A 17818-nucleotide genomic window follows, 5' to 3' on the forward strand; every position below is an offset into this window, starting at 1 on the left:
CCAGCACTAAGAGGATTTCTCATACGGGAAATTAGAGGTCTGTTAGTTTTATGTTGGGAAGTCTCCTAGCATCAGTTATAAGCTTCTCAGGCAGCTTTTATAGGAAAACCTCAGGTAGTTTCACGGTCATGCAGGACTACCTTTGATGTCTTGCCGTTAAGTTTTGTCGATAATGGAATCGAATCCAAAACCAGAGCGATCACACTGAATCATCTGGCACTAATTTCCTTACCCTGCGGGGTGGTGGGTTGTTATTGTTGCCCTTAACTTGAAAAATGGAGAAGTCCCAGCCCTGCTGTGTAGGAGGCCAGCCAGCCATCATCAAAGCAAAGCTCCAGCTATTCATGCACCCAGAAGAATCTTTCTTAAGTTTCATTTGTACATCTGTTGACGGTGTGTTTAAAGTCCCTTAGGCTGAACAGTGGCCCTACATGACCGTTGTGTTAAAATTAACATGAGTTAAACTTCAAGCGAGTCTTTGAAGTGGTCACTAAGTGCTTTTAGTGAGTGTTTCAAAGGCATGTTGTACTGTACAGCCATGCTTCTGCCTTTTAAAACATATGGATATGAAAAGGGCTGATGTGGAAAAAAAAGATTTTCTTCAAGGCTTCTGTTGTACCCAAGTCCTGGTTTTGTTTTTAGTGCGTGCTTACACTGACCAGTATAGTTTATAGTTGTCTTTGTACAGTGACCAAAGGCCTGTTGCAAAGAGCTGAAACTTGTGGTTAATTCACAAGTACTGGGCTAGCTTTCATCAGAGGCACTGTGGAAACAGCTTCTGGTGTGGGTAATAGTGCTTATTTTCTGCATTTGTACCAAAACAGCTTCTCAAAGAAGATGTGAACGTCTGATGCTGTTCTCAGAGGGCAGAATTTGCCCTGTCCCATGTATGAATGTGTGAGTGAAGCCATAGAAACAGCTGGCCCCTCTGTGCTGTTTCTGTGCCCAACTGTCCAGCATCCTGGCACTAGATAATGGGCAGCTTTTTCAAAGTACAGTGGTTTCCACATGTTCTTGAAAGAAACTCCAGGTTCTCACTTCTTTCCCTGCAGTAGAGGCTTACAAGTGCTAGTTTTACAGAATATTTACTAAACATTTTTCAGTAAGGTCACTAGCCTGTTTTCCAGTTGCTGCTATAACGTAGTAATCATGAACTCCTAAAGGCTCTGTGCTATAAGCTTTTGCCTCCAGACATGAAGTCCCAGTTCCTGTTTTGTGAAAGGTCAGGCCTTGATTTAATGGGTTGACAGATGTGTGTCTCCCTGCAGCCCTTGCTCACAATTACCATCATTTCCCTTATACCCTGAGGATGTTCTTGACTTGTCTTTGGGGTGAGAGGATGTCTGCTGCTGCTCACCCCCTGTGTGAGAGTTGCTGAACAAAGTGTTGTTGCAATTAGCAGTGTTGCTACAGCCTGCAAGTTTGCCTGGGTGGTCCATGCTGCAAGACAGTTTTGAATGGCTTTCGTGTATGAAATTGATAAGTGTGCATGGAGGCCGATAACAGCTGAAGTCAGAAAGTTCTGCCTCTTCACAACTTGGACCCTTGCAACTGAAAACTGATTTGGCCATGCTATCATTTATTTGAGCACTTCTTAATCTAAACAGCAGAGGGCAGTTGTGCACACACCTTCTGTGCAAGCTCATCTTGCAAAATCGTCATTTTTAGAATCTTCCTGTCTGGTGAGGTGATGCAGTGCAGCATTTTGTCCAGACGAATTTGGTACAGTGTATAAGACAGGATCGGTGGGGCAGCAGTGGCACATGTTTCTACTGATACCTAATTTTGGCTTCTAAAATTCTGTTTGGTTTGTAGCGATGACATGATTGGAAGGACTTCTCTTTTCTTTCTCTCCATCCCTCAACACAAACCAGGTAGATATATAAGCATTGTACAAGCTAAACTCTGCCACAAGATGCAACTAAATCTCATTCCCAGGCATGCAAGAGAAGAGTTTTCCCTTGCCTAGCTGTGATTTTCTTGGATGAGCTTTGCTAGGTGAAGTAAAGGAGAACACCTTTTCACTGCAGTAAGGGTGGAAGAGACTCTGCCTGGAGTTGGCTGTGATGGCCCCTGTGAGGAGGCCTAACTGAAACAAAAGAAGGGGGGGGGGCACATTAGGATGTTACAGGTTTGTGGCAGGGTGCAGTTTTGCTGCTGATTGAATTTCAGCTGAAGGTGGCAAAACCTACTTGCCCTGTTGCACTCCTGTAGCTGTCATGAAGTTTGCTGCTGGGGTCTCTGTCGTGGCTTGAGGCAGCTATTTGTACTGAAACTAAACCTTAACTGCTCCTGCACCTCAGAAGTGAAGTGGTTTTTCTTTGCTTCCTGGACTGTCTTTGCAGTGTATGTTTGTGCCACACAAGTAAATGGAAGTTTTCAGCCCTTGTAGCTGTCATTCAGCATTTTTCCAAACATTCAACTTGTTAGTAAGGAGTTCTTCAAGGTGTGCTTAAAACATGGCAAGAATCTGGAGAAAGAGCTGTTAATTAAACTATATGGTCTCTGCAAACTGTGCTTCTCCTTTCTTAGGTCAGTCTGGATATGTTAATTGTAAGATAGCCTGGAAGATACAGAAATCTGCTGTAACAAACCAATTTTTGCCTGTTTTGGCATGTATGTAAAAGAGTATTTCCTGGAGCTCTGAAACAACCTGGTTAGCATCTTTTGTTGTATTTAATATTATTTAATTAGAAGGAATGTACATTCAGCTTTGATGATTAAAATGACAATGATTGCATGAATTTGTTAATTATAATGCAATGACTAATTAAATGGAGAAATGGAGAAAAGGGATTCTTGAGCAAGCATGTTCTTTGAGAAACTTTGGTGTTTTTAATTGATAGTACATGCCTAATCAATTCACAGCAGTATCTCATTATTGATGGGAACAGTGTGGTTTTGATGGAAATTTGCTTTTACCACACATTGACCTGGTATAATGTAACATCTTGATCCTCTAAGTTACTGCAGTGAAGATTGACAGTTCCTAGAATTAAGGAGGTGGGAGTTTTTGACTATATTTATATATAGAATGGGAGAAGCCCCATCTGACCCCAGGTTGCAGCCTCCATGTTTATTGAGTTCTTCTAGTTCGGGTGTTTGCTGTAATGACACTCAGCTGAATTTGCATAAGCATGAGGGGGTTGCTGTTTGATTTACATTTAATTTGCTTTTATGTCTCCATCTGAAGTTTTTAGCTTTAACATGAGGCCTCTTGGCTTATGTTAGAAGTTGCCTGACAGAACTAAGGGTCCTTTATTGCTTCTCTGTAGGGATGTTATCTACTGGCCATTTGCACTGGCAGAATTCTTAGCATGAAATTATTATTATTACTTCTGTGTCAGCAGAGATGTGTGTGGCACTCTGAAGAGTCTGTCCAGATGAAGCTTCTGCTTCTGCAAGCTCACAGCCTGCGGTCCTGATCCTGTAATTTACCCTGCATGGTCCTTTCCTCATGGCAACCTAAGCAGTCAAGAGCAGGACATTGGGACACAGGAAGGGAGAAGGTAAGGTTTAGGATAGTATGATTGTTTTGGTAGTTACTGGGTGGGTGTTTTGTTTATCTGAATTATGTATGAAGCTCTGAAGCTTGCTCCTTTTCTACATCATACTATTTTTTAGACTGTCTAATCAGTGCTAGTTAGTGCTGCCATCAGGAAAAATCAGACCTCCACCAACCATAGACCTGCTTATATATCATGAAACCTACTAAAAGATAAAAAAATTATTAAATACATTCTCTATAACTGAAAATATTTGAAGCACAGCAGCCCCCAAGCTGGAATCAAATAACATGAACTGTTGAGCACTGGGTTAATGATTCTGCTGGCAGTCTTGCTGTTCATAAGTGGCTTCTGCATTGTAAATGTAAGAAACAGTCTTTCAGGAATCTGGCTTGCTGTTTGATAGCAACTTTAGAAGGAACTCTGACTGTTCTGTCAAAACTCTGTAATCAGCCTATACCTTAGTTCCTGAAATTTGGTGATGCCATCAGGTAAGTAGGAAAACTGGGACATAGGTGTTAAGCAGGCATAAAGAGGGCAAACAGTGTAGAAATGCAGTGAGTCAGTGTTCACCTAGATGTTGGTGAATACATGACAACCTGATCAAATGGTTGAAAACTGGAGAGGTACTTCACTGGGAAAAAGTTGTAGCCCAGCTTTGGATGGTTGACCCATCCTTAAAAACAGTACAGTCTTCTAAAGCTTGCTTCTGACACTCGCAAGTCCTCATGGTTAAAGCAGATGTTACCTGTGAACAGGATGGCTCTAGCCTCCTTTTTCTGTATTGGAGCCAGTATGTGCAAAGGAGAGGACGATATACCTGAAGCAGCTGCCTATGTGGTAGCCGTATACCCAGAAGGTTGAATGATCAGACCGGTGTATCCTGCCACCCTCAAGGACCAACAGACTGGTTCTTAGTGGGAGCTTGAGCTAACCATGGGGGCACCTTGGCTTCTCTGGGTGACCATGGAAGGAAGTGCTGATAAATTTGTTTTCTAAAGGGCACAGAGATCCTGGGATGGAAGGTATTGATATTGGGGCAGTGCACTCCCAATGCTTCTTGTCATAAAATGTGAAGCAGGGAAAACAATTGGCTCTTATGGAGAATCTCTCCCTTCATAGAATTATAGAATAGTTAGGGTTGGAAGGGAACCTCCGAAGGTCATCTGGTCCAATCTCCCTGCAATGAGCAGGGACATCTTCAATTAGATCGGCTTACCCAGAACCGCATCCAGCCTGGCGTTGAATGATGATATTGTTATAGCATGAATGAAGTTTAAAGCTGGAAGACAATTTCCAGTCTTACTGTTTTGAAAAACTGCTCCAAATGGGTGGAAATATCACCTGGGACCCTCCAGTGCGTGGTAACTTGTGACATAGCTGCAACTTTTGTTGAGGTGACATTTGATTTGATCTGAAAATCTCTTCAATCACTCAGTTTTCAGGATGGTGGTGTGAGACTCTGCCCAGTTTGGGAGTTTTTGCTGGGAGAAAGTGTTTGCTGAGTTGCCCTCAACATTTTTCATCAGGCCTGATAACATTTGTCATTAGACTGTAGATCTTTTCACAGGTGGATGTCTCCTACCTTGGGCAGCACATTTTCAGCAGAAACAGGAATTACACTCTCATTTTAAAGAAAAAATTAAGCAGATTGCAGTCTGACAGAACCAGCAATGGAGCTGTGAGACGGGACCCTTCATGGCCTTTCCTTTTTTTCTAATCTTACTGTTCAAATTCTGCCTCCCCGACTCCTGGTAATGTTTCAGGTGTTGTGTGCTTGGTCCTTGGTTGACAACACAAGCATTTTGTTGATTGATGCAGCATGGATTTTGTAAATTCAAAGTATGTGTAGGTCATCATAATGTTCACCAAAGTATTTGCCGAGGTGATCCCTCTGGGCTTTTGAAGAAATGCTGCTGTAAGACTGATTCACTGGAGCAGTATAGGTTACCTTCATTTTGCAGAACTCAACTGTGAGTTCCTTTCTTCTTGGAAGACCACATTATATTTGCTAATATCAAAGAACATCACCCTTGTTGACAAGATAGCAGCTGGGCATACAGGTACTGATGCATTTGGTCCCACAGGATTGGGAACATGACATCAGGTCTAGAATGAGGCCTGTCTCCTTGGGAGAAGGTAGCCCTTGCTGTTCTTGCCAGTCTCTCATTTTGCCATAGATGACAACTGCAGAACATGCCAAGGTTCTGGTGGCTTTGTGTGTAGCAGCAGTGAAAGATGGAAATCTGCAGGCCTCAGTGTAAACATCAGCTTTGCCCAGCAAAGCCAAGTTTGTCTTAAACATCCTTTGCTGGATTTTTTCCCTTGCATTCCTATACCTGCCTTTTATAGACAGTTGTCAGGCTCGGTTCTAAAGCACTGAAAGGAGGCTGGGTCCCATGTTCAGGAGTCACACCTGCTGCCCAGAGGGAGTCGCCGGCGAGGGGAGGCATGGAGCGCCTGCAGAGCTGCATGTGCTCGGCTTCCCAAGCCGGTGCCACTAGATGGCAATGTGGTACTCCTGCAGCCGGGACTCCCCTTTCTTTCCTGTAAATTTTCTTGCTTTTTCTGTATTTATCTCTGCCAAAGTGATGATTGCACCCACCACCCCGGCAAGAGAACAGAACAAAATCATTTCATAGAACATTACAGCTGTTGTGCCTTTTTCTTTTCTTTCTTTTTTCCTTCCCTCCCCCCCCCCCCCGTTCTTTGTCCCACAGTACAGTGCAGAGGTTTAAAAACCCTCTTTCTTAGTCACTCTCCTTCTAAAAACAGAGAAAACACAACCTCTTGGGAGCAATTAGCTGTGAGAAAAGCATTTCTCAAACAATTGCCAGGAAATATTGTCTTGACCGATATTCCTGATGTAACACTGTCGTTCTTAGTACTGTTATTCTAAGATACTCGACTGCAAAAACAGCAGGGTACAGATCTGTAGTGTATGATCTGCAGCTTACCACCTACCTTACCTTTTTATATCCATTTACTTTCAGTTTGTGCTCTCCCTGCATTCCCTGTAGCTATTCTATTCAGGAGAGTGAACTCCTAAATGACTCTCCTCTTGTGACTCGTGTATTAGGCCAAGGCTATGGCAAGACATGGCTGAAAATTAAGGTTAAGCCTCTTTTGCCCAGGTTCTTGGTTGAAATTCAGTGGCACTGTGCTGCAGAGGTCAGGATGCACGCTTACAGCAGTCCCTCCTTGCCTGAAAGCCTGGCAGCATGAGAATATGTGAGGTGGGTGAAGCCTGAATTTCAGTGGAAGAAGCCGGAGAGCAAGTATACATGAAGCAGGCAGCAGAGGTACACCGAGACTAGGGTCTTGAGCTAGAAAGCCCTCTCCCCATTGCTGTGTTAGTGGAAGATGGACCAGGTTGTAGGGTGGGAAGAGGTTGGAGGAATGGTGGTAAACTTCAAGTGCTAAAAGCCAGCGTTAGCAGTGGGTAGGAACTGCTGTTAGCTAGCCAGCTAGCTAGATGTATACAGATGCATACCCATTCACATGCGCGTTCACATGTTTGTATTGTGCCATTCAAAATTTTGTCCCTCTTTGCATAAGTTCATGGAGATTTGAGGAATGAGCCTCGTTCTGTGGGACAGGGTGTGAACTGAAGCACCTTCTGGAAGACAGACAGCAGTGTAATCCTTTCATTCAACCCTGTCTGCAGCTGCTTTTTATAAACTTGGCATAAATACGTACTCAGTGAGGCCAGGCCTGTGTAGCTGGAAAATATTTTCCACCATCCAAAAAACCAGAAGATTGGAAAAAGAGCCCAGAAATTGTGCATAACATGGAATGGCCTCGCTTGTGGTTTTTTTCCATGACTTCCTGAGCTCATTTTTCTGCTGCCAATTTTAGAAGCCCATAAGTCATACTTGTTAAACTTTCTCAGTTAAAATGTAACTCTAAGAACAAAGTCATATGATATGTTGCAGCCAAATAATCCTTCCAGAGCGTCTGACTGGAGGAAAGCTACCCTGATCTGGCCAGCTTGCAGACCTGCATGGGCTCCTGTCCCAGGAGAGGGAGGGATAAGGGGCAGATTTGCAGCATGAGGCCCCTCTCCATCGCCCTCCCGGGTGCAGGCTTCCCCATGGACTTCAGCAAGCATTTATCCCTGGTTTTGGTAGGGTAGTCAGGCCCCTGGTGGCATATGGTGCAGGATGGTCATTGCAAAGATTTCAGCTCCTCCTCAGAAGGACTTTAAGCAGGAGGTGAAGCAGAGGAGGGAACAAGGGGAGGCAGCACAGAGGCTGGCAGGGTCTGGCAGTGGAGGACTGAAACACTGCTGTAGGAGGGTTCTGGTGCTGTCAGGGTGAAGGAGCTGAAGAGTGAGGAGGCAGCAGGTTGCCAAGAGTAAAAGTGATTTGGTGGAGGGTTTGAAGAAAGGGCATCCTCACTTCAGTGCGTTTTTAAGTGTTGAATCGGTGTGGAAGTACTCACCGTGTTTTTGTCTGCCAGTTTTGCTCTCTTTTTTTCAGGTGATTGTGCTTGCACCAGGCCCAAGATGGTTGTTTTGAAATGCCAGCCCTTGTCCAGGGTCTGCTCTGCCCTTTCGCACAGAACAAATCCTCGGTCACTGTTGCAGGCGAATCGCTCTAAATTTACACTGGGGCAGTGGCTGAGAACAGCATTTGGCAGCAGTGCTCCAGCACACACCCCTGGGCTGGCAGTCCCTGCGGCCTGGGCCATGGCAACCTGGTGCCTTGGGAAAGCAGTGTTGATGTCCCGGCAGGGCTGCCCTGGGCAGCCTCTGTGCCAAGGGTGTGTGAGTCCGGCAGGGCACGAGGGGCTGGAGCAGGCAGGGGAGAGGAGGGAGCTGGGGGAATCACGCTGCTGCAGAGCGGCTGCCAGGAGCGGCGGGCCCCAGAGACCGCCTTTCTGCGGCAGGACGGAACGCCCTCGCGAAGCCTGTGTGGTCTTCACGGGAAGGGAGGAACTGAGCAAACCCACTGGAAACCGGCGAGGGTGTTGTAATGTGTTTTGGACTGCCGGTTTCAAAAACCAGAGACTGCCTCTCTCTCTCTCCCTCTCTTTCTCCCCCTGGCAGCCGCTTCCCATGCCATGGCATTGAGGGAGGTGGTGGTGACTGATGTAACCTCGGCCAGGGAGAGTCACTTGCCCAATGTGCGGAGGCTGGCCGGCGGCCAGAGAGGTTTGCTAAGGCCGGGTTTTCACACAACGGGCTCCCTGTCCCTGTGTGAGTACCTGTAACCGGGCCAGGTGCCAGGCACAGCTGCCTCCCCAGCCCACTACACGAGGCAGCGGAGATACCCGAGCCTGTATGGGAGGAGGAGAGGACAAGGAAAAGGAAGCAAATCTTGTTCTTGTCCCATGTGAATGTGGACCCAGAAACGTCCCCACACGCACGTTGTTCATGTCACTGTATCGCAGTGAATAGCGATGCCTGTTCGCTGAAGCCAGCTGTCCTGTGTGCCAATGGCACAAGGCGTGGGGGAGAGGCCTAGTAGTGTTTTTGCTGGATCACCACCTTTAAGTCATTGTGACAGACCTTTAAAAGGATCTCTTTGTATGAACTGGAATACAATGCTCAGCTGGGCTCTTAAATTCTGGCTCTGTTGGGAAGAGAGATCCTTTCATATCGATTGTCATTTCGTATGCAGTTCAGGCACCGGCTTGTAGAAAATCTGGGCCAGGAGAGATATCATTAGGTATTTATGCGGGTTTGGTTGGCTCAGCAGTCAGTTTTTCCATTGTCATGCCGTGACAGTAGTGCATTACATACACCCTCAGGAGACATCCTTCTGCTTCCACAACAATAAAGGACTTTTTTCTTTTTCTGACTCATCTTCAGCTTGAAAAAAAAAACCCAACCACCACCAGTAAATATAATTAGCAACAGGCAGATACACTGTATGTAGCTTTCAGAGCCCATTGGGAGAGTGCCTCTTAAAATGTGTGCTCGTGGTTGCTCACCCCATGCTTAGACCTCCAGCTACATTTCTGATTATACTTAGTTGTTTTAACATAGCTTGGTAATGTTGCAGGCTGAGGAGCCATTTCTATTTTGGATAAAGAGAAGGAATATATTTAACACTGGGATTGTCTTTCATGCACACACAGGAGCTTTGGCCAGACTCACAGCTCACAAGGTAGGGGAGTACAAATGGCTGAGTTGCACCAGATACAAGATCCACTTAGCTCTTTATCCTGCCTTTGACAAGGGCCAGCAGCAGATGCTGTGAGAAGGAGGACAAGAAACAGAGCAGGTCTAGGCTGATCCTGCCCCAGTGTGCCTTCTTGGCTCCTAGCACAGCTGTTCTTGCTCACCAGAGGACAGGAAAGAGGCGACTACTGCCTTAGTCCTGTTCCCCAGCCTCCTCAGACCGATGCTGCTCAGTGGCCTCTGTTTGCTTCCCAGATGTGGCTCCATGTGGGATGGAAAGCAGATGCAGGTCTCCTGTGCTTCTTTTCAGATCCACATGGTCACGTGAGGATGGCTTGGTTAAATGTGTCCTGGCCCCTCAGTATTTCCCTGATGTAAGTGTGATGGAGCCGGGAGCAGGTGGTGTGCAGCTGGGCTCTGCTGTCTGCCAGGCAAGTGTTCCCTTACACTGCAAGCCGAGGTCCGCACAATCCCAGTTAGGGGCTACTGCCCATCCCGCGTGTGCCATTGGAGCACCAGGAAGCTGGGACCCAGCCTTTGGGTCCGTATTTCACCTTGGGGTGAAGGCTGACACCAGTCACATGGCTGTGAGCAGGCCAACTGGGAGAGCAGTGTGGCTTTGTTTATTTATTTTAACCTGTGACTAAGGTGGGGCAGTATTTAGATGGGAGCCGCTCCTCCCAGAAAAGTGCTGTTTATATTTCAGTCTCCTGAGCGGAGTCAGTCAGATCTGAAGTGCTCATAACCCAGCAGTGGTATGCGGGCTCTGCTGGCATGTCCTCACGTAACCTGGCGTTCACGCTGCTGGACAGAGTGTGGGCTGGTTGTTTCCTCATCCCGAGTGCAAACGGCCAGAAATTTTCCTTCGTATTCCTGATGGCTGAGCTCAGCGGGGTGGAGGAGAGGAAGAGCAAGCCTTCATCTGAAGGTGGCCAGGCACTGAGTAGGGCTGTACCTGGTGTTACGCTGAACAAAAACGTGACGGTGTGGGTGCGGTGATGGCTCTATAGCCACAGACAGCATTGCAGGGCTCACCTGTGCAGCATGTGTTTAGCACAGGCACTAGTAACACTGCTGTATGCATAAGCAAGTCAGTACCTGCTGCCATGTGATCAAAAGGAAAGATGCTTTTAGAAACACGTGAGGGTGGCATGAAAAAACAAGTCAGCTGAAGTATCTTTAGCTTGTAAGGCACCTGTGGGCTAGTAGACACAAGTGAAACGGTGCACAGAAACTCCTCAGATATCGAGATGGTGTTTATTTCCATTATCTCTACTGAATTCCACCTGTGTAAGCTACTTATTTCTTTGAGATCTGGTGAGTTCAAGACCCTGGCTGTTGACATACCTAATCTCTGGGGGAAGGGCAGAGCCAGCTCAGCCAGCCTTGATGGAAAATTATTTCCCAAAGCGAGGGTCCTGTTCCCCATGGCAGGGCAGCAGGCATTGCAGAGAACCAGCCAAGAAACATTTAAAGCCTAGGGCTTTAAATAGCACCTATGTGGCTAGTGAACTGATGATACATGGGGTAACAGGATTTTGTATTCTTGAGCTAAAATAAGTTTGGAGAATCCTGTCCCTGTATATCATCAGTTGCTAAAACAAGTCTCCTGGAAATGTAAAAGGTCTGCCTGTCTCCACTCCTTGCCCTATAGCGATATAAGTAGCACAACTTCATCTGAGTTTTGTGATAAATAAATGAGTAATCCTGCCTCCAAGGCTGTCTGGGACTTCTGCACCACATCATTGCTCCAGCTTGTACTACAGAACAGTATTTTACCATGTCTGGGATGGAAAAGGTTTCTTCTGTGTAGCATGCTGTGGTATAATCACTGGTCACAGTGTTGTCTGTGGGATGAGACATGGGGCCAGACTCCTTTCAAGCCATCAGTCTTGGGCATTTTCTGATTTAGTCCTCTCTCATTCTTCAGTGAATTGACTGGACAGCTATTGACTGGGGTCAGCCCTGTTGGCCTTTGGCGAGCAAACTAAAACCTGGGTTCTACCCCGAGCTGAGTTTGTAAACAAGGCATAGGCCAAAACTTCTTTTAAGCTGTCTTGGCAAGGGCTAGAAAAATAGGAAGAAACCAATGCCAGCTGAAGTGCACTGTACTCTCATTTCCAGCGGGGAGGACTTGGACGTCCTAAAGCAGCAGCTCATCCATGGCAGTGTGGCAGAAAGCCTCCAGAGAAAGGGACTGTGGAAACTTTCCCTTGTGTTGGTGGTACCTCCCGCTCAGGGCCTGGCAGCTGTGTGACTGCATGGTGCTTGCTAAGGTGTTTAGTGAAGGTTTGGAGGCTCCAAGCTGCCTGTGCCCTCCTGTTCCTGAGCTTCTTAAACTGTATCTTCAATGGTAAGAACACCTATGAAGGGTGGGGTATTTCCCAAGGAGGCAACCAGGTAAATGAGACCGGGCTCATGGGGTTCTGCTCTCCAAATATGAATTTTATATTGAGGTCAGTGGGGAGCAAAGATGTGTCAGTCTTTGGGTAGATGGGTTTTTTGCTGCTGCTTGAGCACAATGGGGAACCTCAGGGAAGCCTTCCTGAAGGAGTTGACTGCCTGCACCTTGTCTGATATATGTCCCTCTGCCTTGTGCAGATGCACAGCCTGGCATCAGCAAGGTTGCTTGGTGTCTAGATCACTGCTTCCATTTGGTTAAAACATGCAAAGAGCCTTTCAGAAAGGAGGAATGGGGTTAGGAAGAGGAAGCTGTGTGAGGCTTAGTTTGCATTACTGAATCATGCCAGCCTTGGTCTGGTAATTCCCTTCTCTAGGCCCAGTGTTTCAGTGGTTTCAGCTTTCAGCCCAGCACAGCATCAATAAGTCCATTCTTCCAGGAAGGTCAGGCTTCCTTTCAGTCCATCCCTCCCCTTCTCCCTGGGAGAGGAAAGTAATGCTGTTCAACAGCAGTGAGGGTTCAGTCTGAGCAGGAGGGAGGCACCTTTGCTGTTCCTTGTCCTGCTGCAAGCAGGCAGGGACAGATGTCTCCTTTCCCCACATAACCACTGAAGTGCCCAGCTGCACCTCGAGGGTTCAGCTGTCTGTACCTCCAGTGGAGGCCAAAGCAGTTGCAAGTGCTTGGGACCTCCCAGCACTGGTCCTCAGCTGTTTTCCCCCTGGTCCCACCAGCTCAGGAGGAGCCCCATGTAGTTGTGGTAGGTTTGGAGGGTGTGCTTTTGCTGACAGTGCCTAAGGAAAATTTGAGATGTCTGATGACAGCATATTTGTGTCTTAAAGCTGCTCTGTGGTATTGAAGGACAATGATTGAAATGAATAAATAAATAGAGCAAATAAAATTGAGGAAGGAAGACAGCTTGATGGGAAAGTTAGGAATGCATTCATCAGCCTGGTTTTGTTCATTTGGGGCTGGGTGGCAGTTGCAGGCACAGAAGTCAGTGACATTGAAACCTCTCTCTACAGGTGAAGGGACACAAAATGGGATCTGATTTGCTCTTCATGGGGCATCACTTTCTGGCATGCCTTTTTTTTTTTTTTTTTTGGCAAGAAGCTACAGGTAATTTATGTCAATGTCATCAAAGACACATTCTTGTTACTCTCACAACTGTGACCTTGTATCCATCTAAAAGAGTTATAGTGGGTAACCAACGAGATGCTCGGCTTACATCCACAGGGCAGAGGCAGATTTTCCAAGCAGGAGCTATGCTGGCAGGGCTACCTGCCATGCTGTCCAACCACCTCAGTGCCAAGTGGTTCTGGGAAAATGCGGGCAGTGACGCCACAGGCCAGTAACAGCAGAGGTGAATTCCTGGAAGACGCCTACTGAGAGCTCCAGCCCATGGCGCGGCATTACCATGGGATGCACTGCTACAGGGACAGCTGAAACGTGGGAAGAGGGGTCAGACCAGTCACACCGGCGCATTGCGATGTCCTGTCTGCACAGCAGGCAGCAATCTTACTGAACCAGTCATGGAAAATGGGCTGCCTTGGCTAGGAGGAAACAGCTTAGCTGTCACAGCTTTCACTCAGAATTAGCTATGAGCTGGCCAGGCATAAATTGCTTTTAGACTTAGTCTTGCCAGCTGCATTACCAACAAAGCAAAAATTGTCTCAGGAACAAGGCTTGGGTTCACACGCTTAAACCCTACCTGTCATAAGGTTGCTAAACTTTTCCCTAGGGCTGTTACTACAATATTTACTGTATTGGCATGCTGTCTTTTCTGTTCAATTGCTGCGTGATCATATTATAACATATCTTGTTGACAAGGACTAAAATCAGGTCAAACTGTGTAAAGAGATAACTGTGGCCTTGATCTCTCCATGGTGAAACCAGAGTATATTACTGGATGCCAAATGAGTTATTCCCTGTTTGTTTCAGATTAAACAAGCTTAAATCTGGCCTTCAGATCATGGTTTTTCTCTAATTCAATTGGATCGTATTTATAAATTCATGTAGTGGTCAAAATGATCCAATAAACACCAGCACACAATCCCCAGCACTTGCAAAACATCGAATGTATATATTGGCACATTTCCTATTTGCTGACTGCAGGACAAATAGGTTTCGTATTGGGACATCAAAGTCTGTTTCAGCAACTGGATGCATGACAAAGCCATGTTATAATCTGGGTCCTGATTACAGCATTGAAACATGTTGGCTCAGCATGTGGTAGATTTGGATACGCAGATAGATCAACTTTTTAGTGGCCTATGGCTTGATTTCAGCATGGAGAAGGTTGTCAGCATGTTTGTGCTAATTAAGGAAACGGCATGGGAAACTCCTTCCCACTGCAGATACAGCCAGAACTCAGGAAATGTCACTGCTCCTCAATGTTTTTTGTATCAGTTTGCCTTGAAGTAGAGAAGCAGCTTTGTGTCTTAACTGCATTTCTAAACTGTGCTGAAGCTTATTTGGGTATTGTGCCCTGTGTTTTACCTGTTTCTGGAGGTTGGATTGAACTGTTAGGTCACAAACGCGTTAGAAGAGTGTTTTAGCTGTATTTGGGGCTGGTGGGGCAGAGCTAGATTCTCTGCCTTGGTTAGGTTTATTTATAATATTGGCAGTAACTGAACACCGAGAACTAAACACAGGTTTGTGCTCATGATCCACTAGAACTTCCTTGCTGCTGAAAATAACGCATTTGCCCAACAGTAACTATTTTTTTTTGTTTCATTCAGGCAGTGTTTTGGACACGTTACGTTACTCTTAACATATTCCCACGTTGAAGCTCCTGAGAAGGCAGGCTGAAATGTTGCCAACTCTGTTAAGTCCTTTCTGTTGCACTGAGTCAGCTGCTGTGATTTTACCTTTGCTCTTGGTCAAAGTATTACATTCTATCACCTTTTTGTTCTTTTTTTTTTTTAAACATAAGAAATTGCAGTACAAGTGTTTGTTCTGTGTGTCTGTGTTTCCTCCAGTTTCAATGACAAAAGCAGCACATGACTTTTATTAATAAGAAGACAGGTACACCTAGAAGCCCTTGATGTTTTCCCAAGGGATTCACAGCCCAAAAATGAGGGACAGACAAAATGGGAGAAATTAAGTGCCTTTATTTGCATTTATGAACAGGGAACTGAGTTAACCACAATTAAAGGGACACTTAATTCCTTCGTATGGAAGGAATCCAGTTGCTGAAACAAATAAGCCTGAAGCTAAAAACAGACCCAGGACCAGCAGGTCTCTCTTCTGCAGGCAGCTCTGAACAGTTCTGCCCCCCAGCCCTAGCAGTGCCTGGTCCAACACAGCCGTAGGTCCACATGGCCCTCTGCCTGAGCTCATGCCCGCAGCCCAGGTCTGCGCCAGCACCTTCACTACGTCAGCATGGTTCTCCTGTTCCTGGTGCAAGGTGCCCCCAGAGCTGCCAGCCTTCTGCCCCCTTCAATTTCATGAGTTCTTGCTGAATCGACATCTGCTGTGAGGGCTTGTGTTGGCTGCTTGTATTGACCATTCAAGGCCTCCAGAATGGCAGCAGCTAACAGCTGCCCTGCATAGGAGGCTATGGCACACCTTCCCCAAGTGCCAGTCCATGGGAAGAGTTTTGCAGCTCTTAGAAGCTGAAGGTGGAGTCAGCTATAACCTGACTTACCTTCCTTGGCATTTTGAAGTCTGGTGAAACATGATGCATAATGACACTTACTCTGCCTTTGCAAGTAGGAGACTGTCTTTATGCCGAGGTGTCTCATCGGTGAACCTCACCTCAATGCAGAATACTTATTCAGATGCAACCATGAAAATGAGGGCTGGCTAAATAATGCCTCCGACTGAAAGGATCCACTGAAGCTCATTATAATGATCTTAATGACTTCCAATTCAGCTGTGTCTGTGATACCAGAGTGCAAAGGTAATTATGGAAGCGCTAAATACTATTATTATTTGATATTAGTGACAGGGTGGGGGTGAGACCTGACGAGTACTTCCCCCATCTGGCCTAGAGAGGAATGAGGGTTGCCCCCTTCCCTCCATGCTCTCCAGGCCTGGGAAGGAAGGAAGGACTGTGCAGGCAGGGTGGAGGCAGGACTCTGCTCCCTCTTTCAGCTGTGTCAACCTTGGCTCTTACTTTGTGCTGTCAGGAGGTGGCTCCTTTGCACGTGCAGCAAACTGGGAGAAAGGAGAAATGGTTCCACACCACCCTTCCTGCCTCCATCTTGGCAGCAGAGGAAGCCACCTCTCTCTGTCACCCCTGGGTTTGCTGGTCTTCCCCTAAATTTACTCTGTTGCTCCTGTGGCCGTCTGGTACTACCTGATGGTGCTTAATTTTCCCTTCATGATCTCTCCTTACCTTTTTGATCTCAGATGGGCCTCACCAGCACAAGTGTTCCTTGGCTTGCACAGGATTTCTGTTTCCTTTGTGTTGGTGGCTCAGCTCAGGATGAGGAGCGGGGACACTCAACCTGGCTTTTTAGGGGACTTGGACCAGATGACCTCTGAGGTCCCTTGCAGCCTCAATTATTCTGTGATTTGGAGGCCCTGACTTGCTACCAACATTGTTCTAGCCCGGGAAAGTGCTAACCCTTTGACCCATGAGGAGGTTTTGAGGAAACAGTGGTAACTTACATGGTTAACAATTTGCTGCTTGACTTTTTTATAGGGCTCAAGAGACTACATGATCTGTGGGAGCCCTCACACAGGATCTGTACAGCAAAGCTTGCAGACCCTCCTGGATGACGGTGAAACGGTGAGAGCACATTCAATTAGCTCTGCTCACTGACCATGCCAGCCTGCGCTAGGAGAAACCTGTGTGGCGATGATTCAGACTTGAATGATTACTTGACCCAAAGGAAGGCTTGATGATACACTGAGGCTGGGGCACACCAGCAGTGATTATAAGATGATTCACTGCCTGTGTTCTGCCATTCAAAACATCCTCTGTATTGCACAGGCACGGCCATCCATGGAGGCTGCAATGAGGAAGTAATATTTGTACCTGTACCTGCTACCTTCTCACTGAACCTTTCAGCCGGTGCCTCAGGCTTGGTGCCTGCCTCACTCTGGTCATGCTGCCACTAGAGAGGTTTGCTGACAGGGGCAACTCCCCAGTGCTGCCATGGGACTACAGCCAGGCACCTCCTGATGACATTGTCCATCCTCACCCTAAGAAGGTTTGAGCAAAAATGTGTTTCATCCATCCCAGTATCCCCACAGCGCCATCCTGTGCAGTGTGGAAGCGCATCATTGGACTTTAATGCTAAACTGATGGGCAGGTGGGAACTCACAAAGTCCTTTAATGCTCTGCTCCAGCCTGTAATTTGCACGTCGTTCTTTAAAACTCTCATCAGTTCCTTGCACTTCCATTTTCCATGCTGTTAGAAATGTGGAGTTCACACAGTCCAGCCTGCTTCAGTGTTTCTTTTACAGAGGGACACATAGGCTGCTGTCTCTTAATTTCTCATGCTGCTGTCTATACTTTCCTTCTTCCTTTTCTGCCCACCTTTTGTCCTTCATTCCTCCTTTCCGCCAGATTTTCTTCTGCCAGATATGTGCACTTACATGATATGAATACACTGACTACATCCATCTTGTCCTGATAAATGTTTCCCAAAGTGCTGATATTGCTGCATGTAGAGCAGGGAAGTTCTCAGCACCTGGGAAGTACCTTTTTTCCTGACCTAGGAACTAAGACTGTTTGTGGCAGTTTGCTGGAGGCACTGGTGAGATCTGAGGCACACAAAGGTTACTCGTGTTGGCTGGACTCACAAACGTGTTTGGGCTAATAATGCACATGGC

The 17818-nt window shown here is 46.6% G+C and overlaps 1 protein-coding gene across 5 annotated transcripts in view; it reads left to right on the forward strand.

Annotated features, from left to right (window-relative positions):
- Window positions 1-17818, forward strand: part of TOMM20 (translocase of outer mitochondrial membrane 20) — a 112733-nt gene that overhangs the window by 10488 nt on the left and 84427 nt on the right. For 4 of the 5 annotated variants that reach the window (XR_009746564.1, XR_009746563.1, XR_009746562.1 and 1 more), the window contains exon 5: window positions 3351-3509. Coding sequence is in view for 2 of the 5 variants with exons in the window: in XM_061471247.1 (XP_061327231.1) it covers window positions 3351-3425 (75 nt within the window). In the remaining 3 variants the exon portion in view is untranslated. Of the gene's footprint in view, window positions 1-3350; window positions 3699-17818 lie in introns of those variants that run through there. The other variant, XM_061471245.1, reaches the window with a different exon arrangement.

This window comes from Pezoporus flaviventris, unplaced genomic scaffold (genome assembly GCF_033815535.1).
Source record: "Pezoporus flaviventris isolate CSIRO_AGI_PZ_B2104156 unplaced genomic scaffold, CSIRO_AGI_Pfla_v1 ptg000066l, whole genome shotgun sequence".
NCBI lineage: Eukaryota > Metazoa > Chordata > Aves > Psittaciformes > Psittacidae > Pezoporus > Pezoporus flaviventris.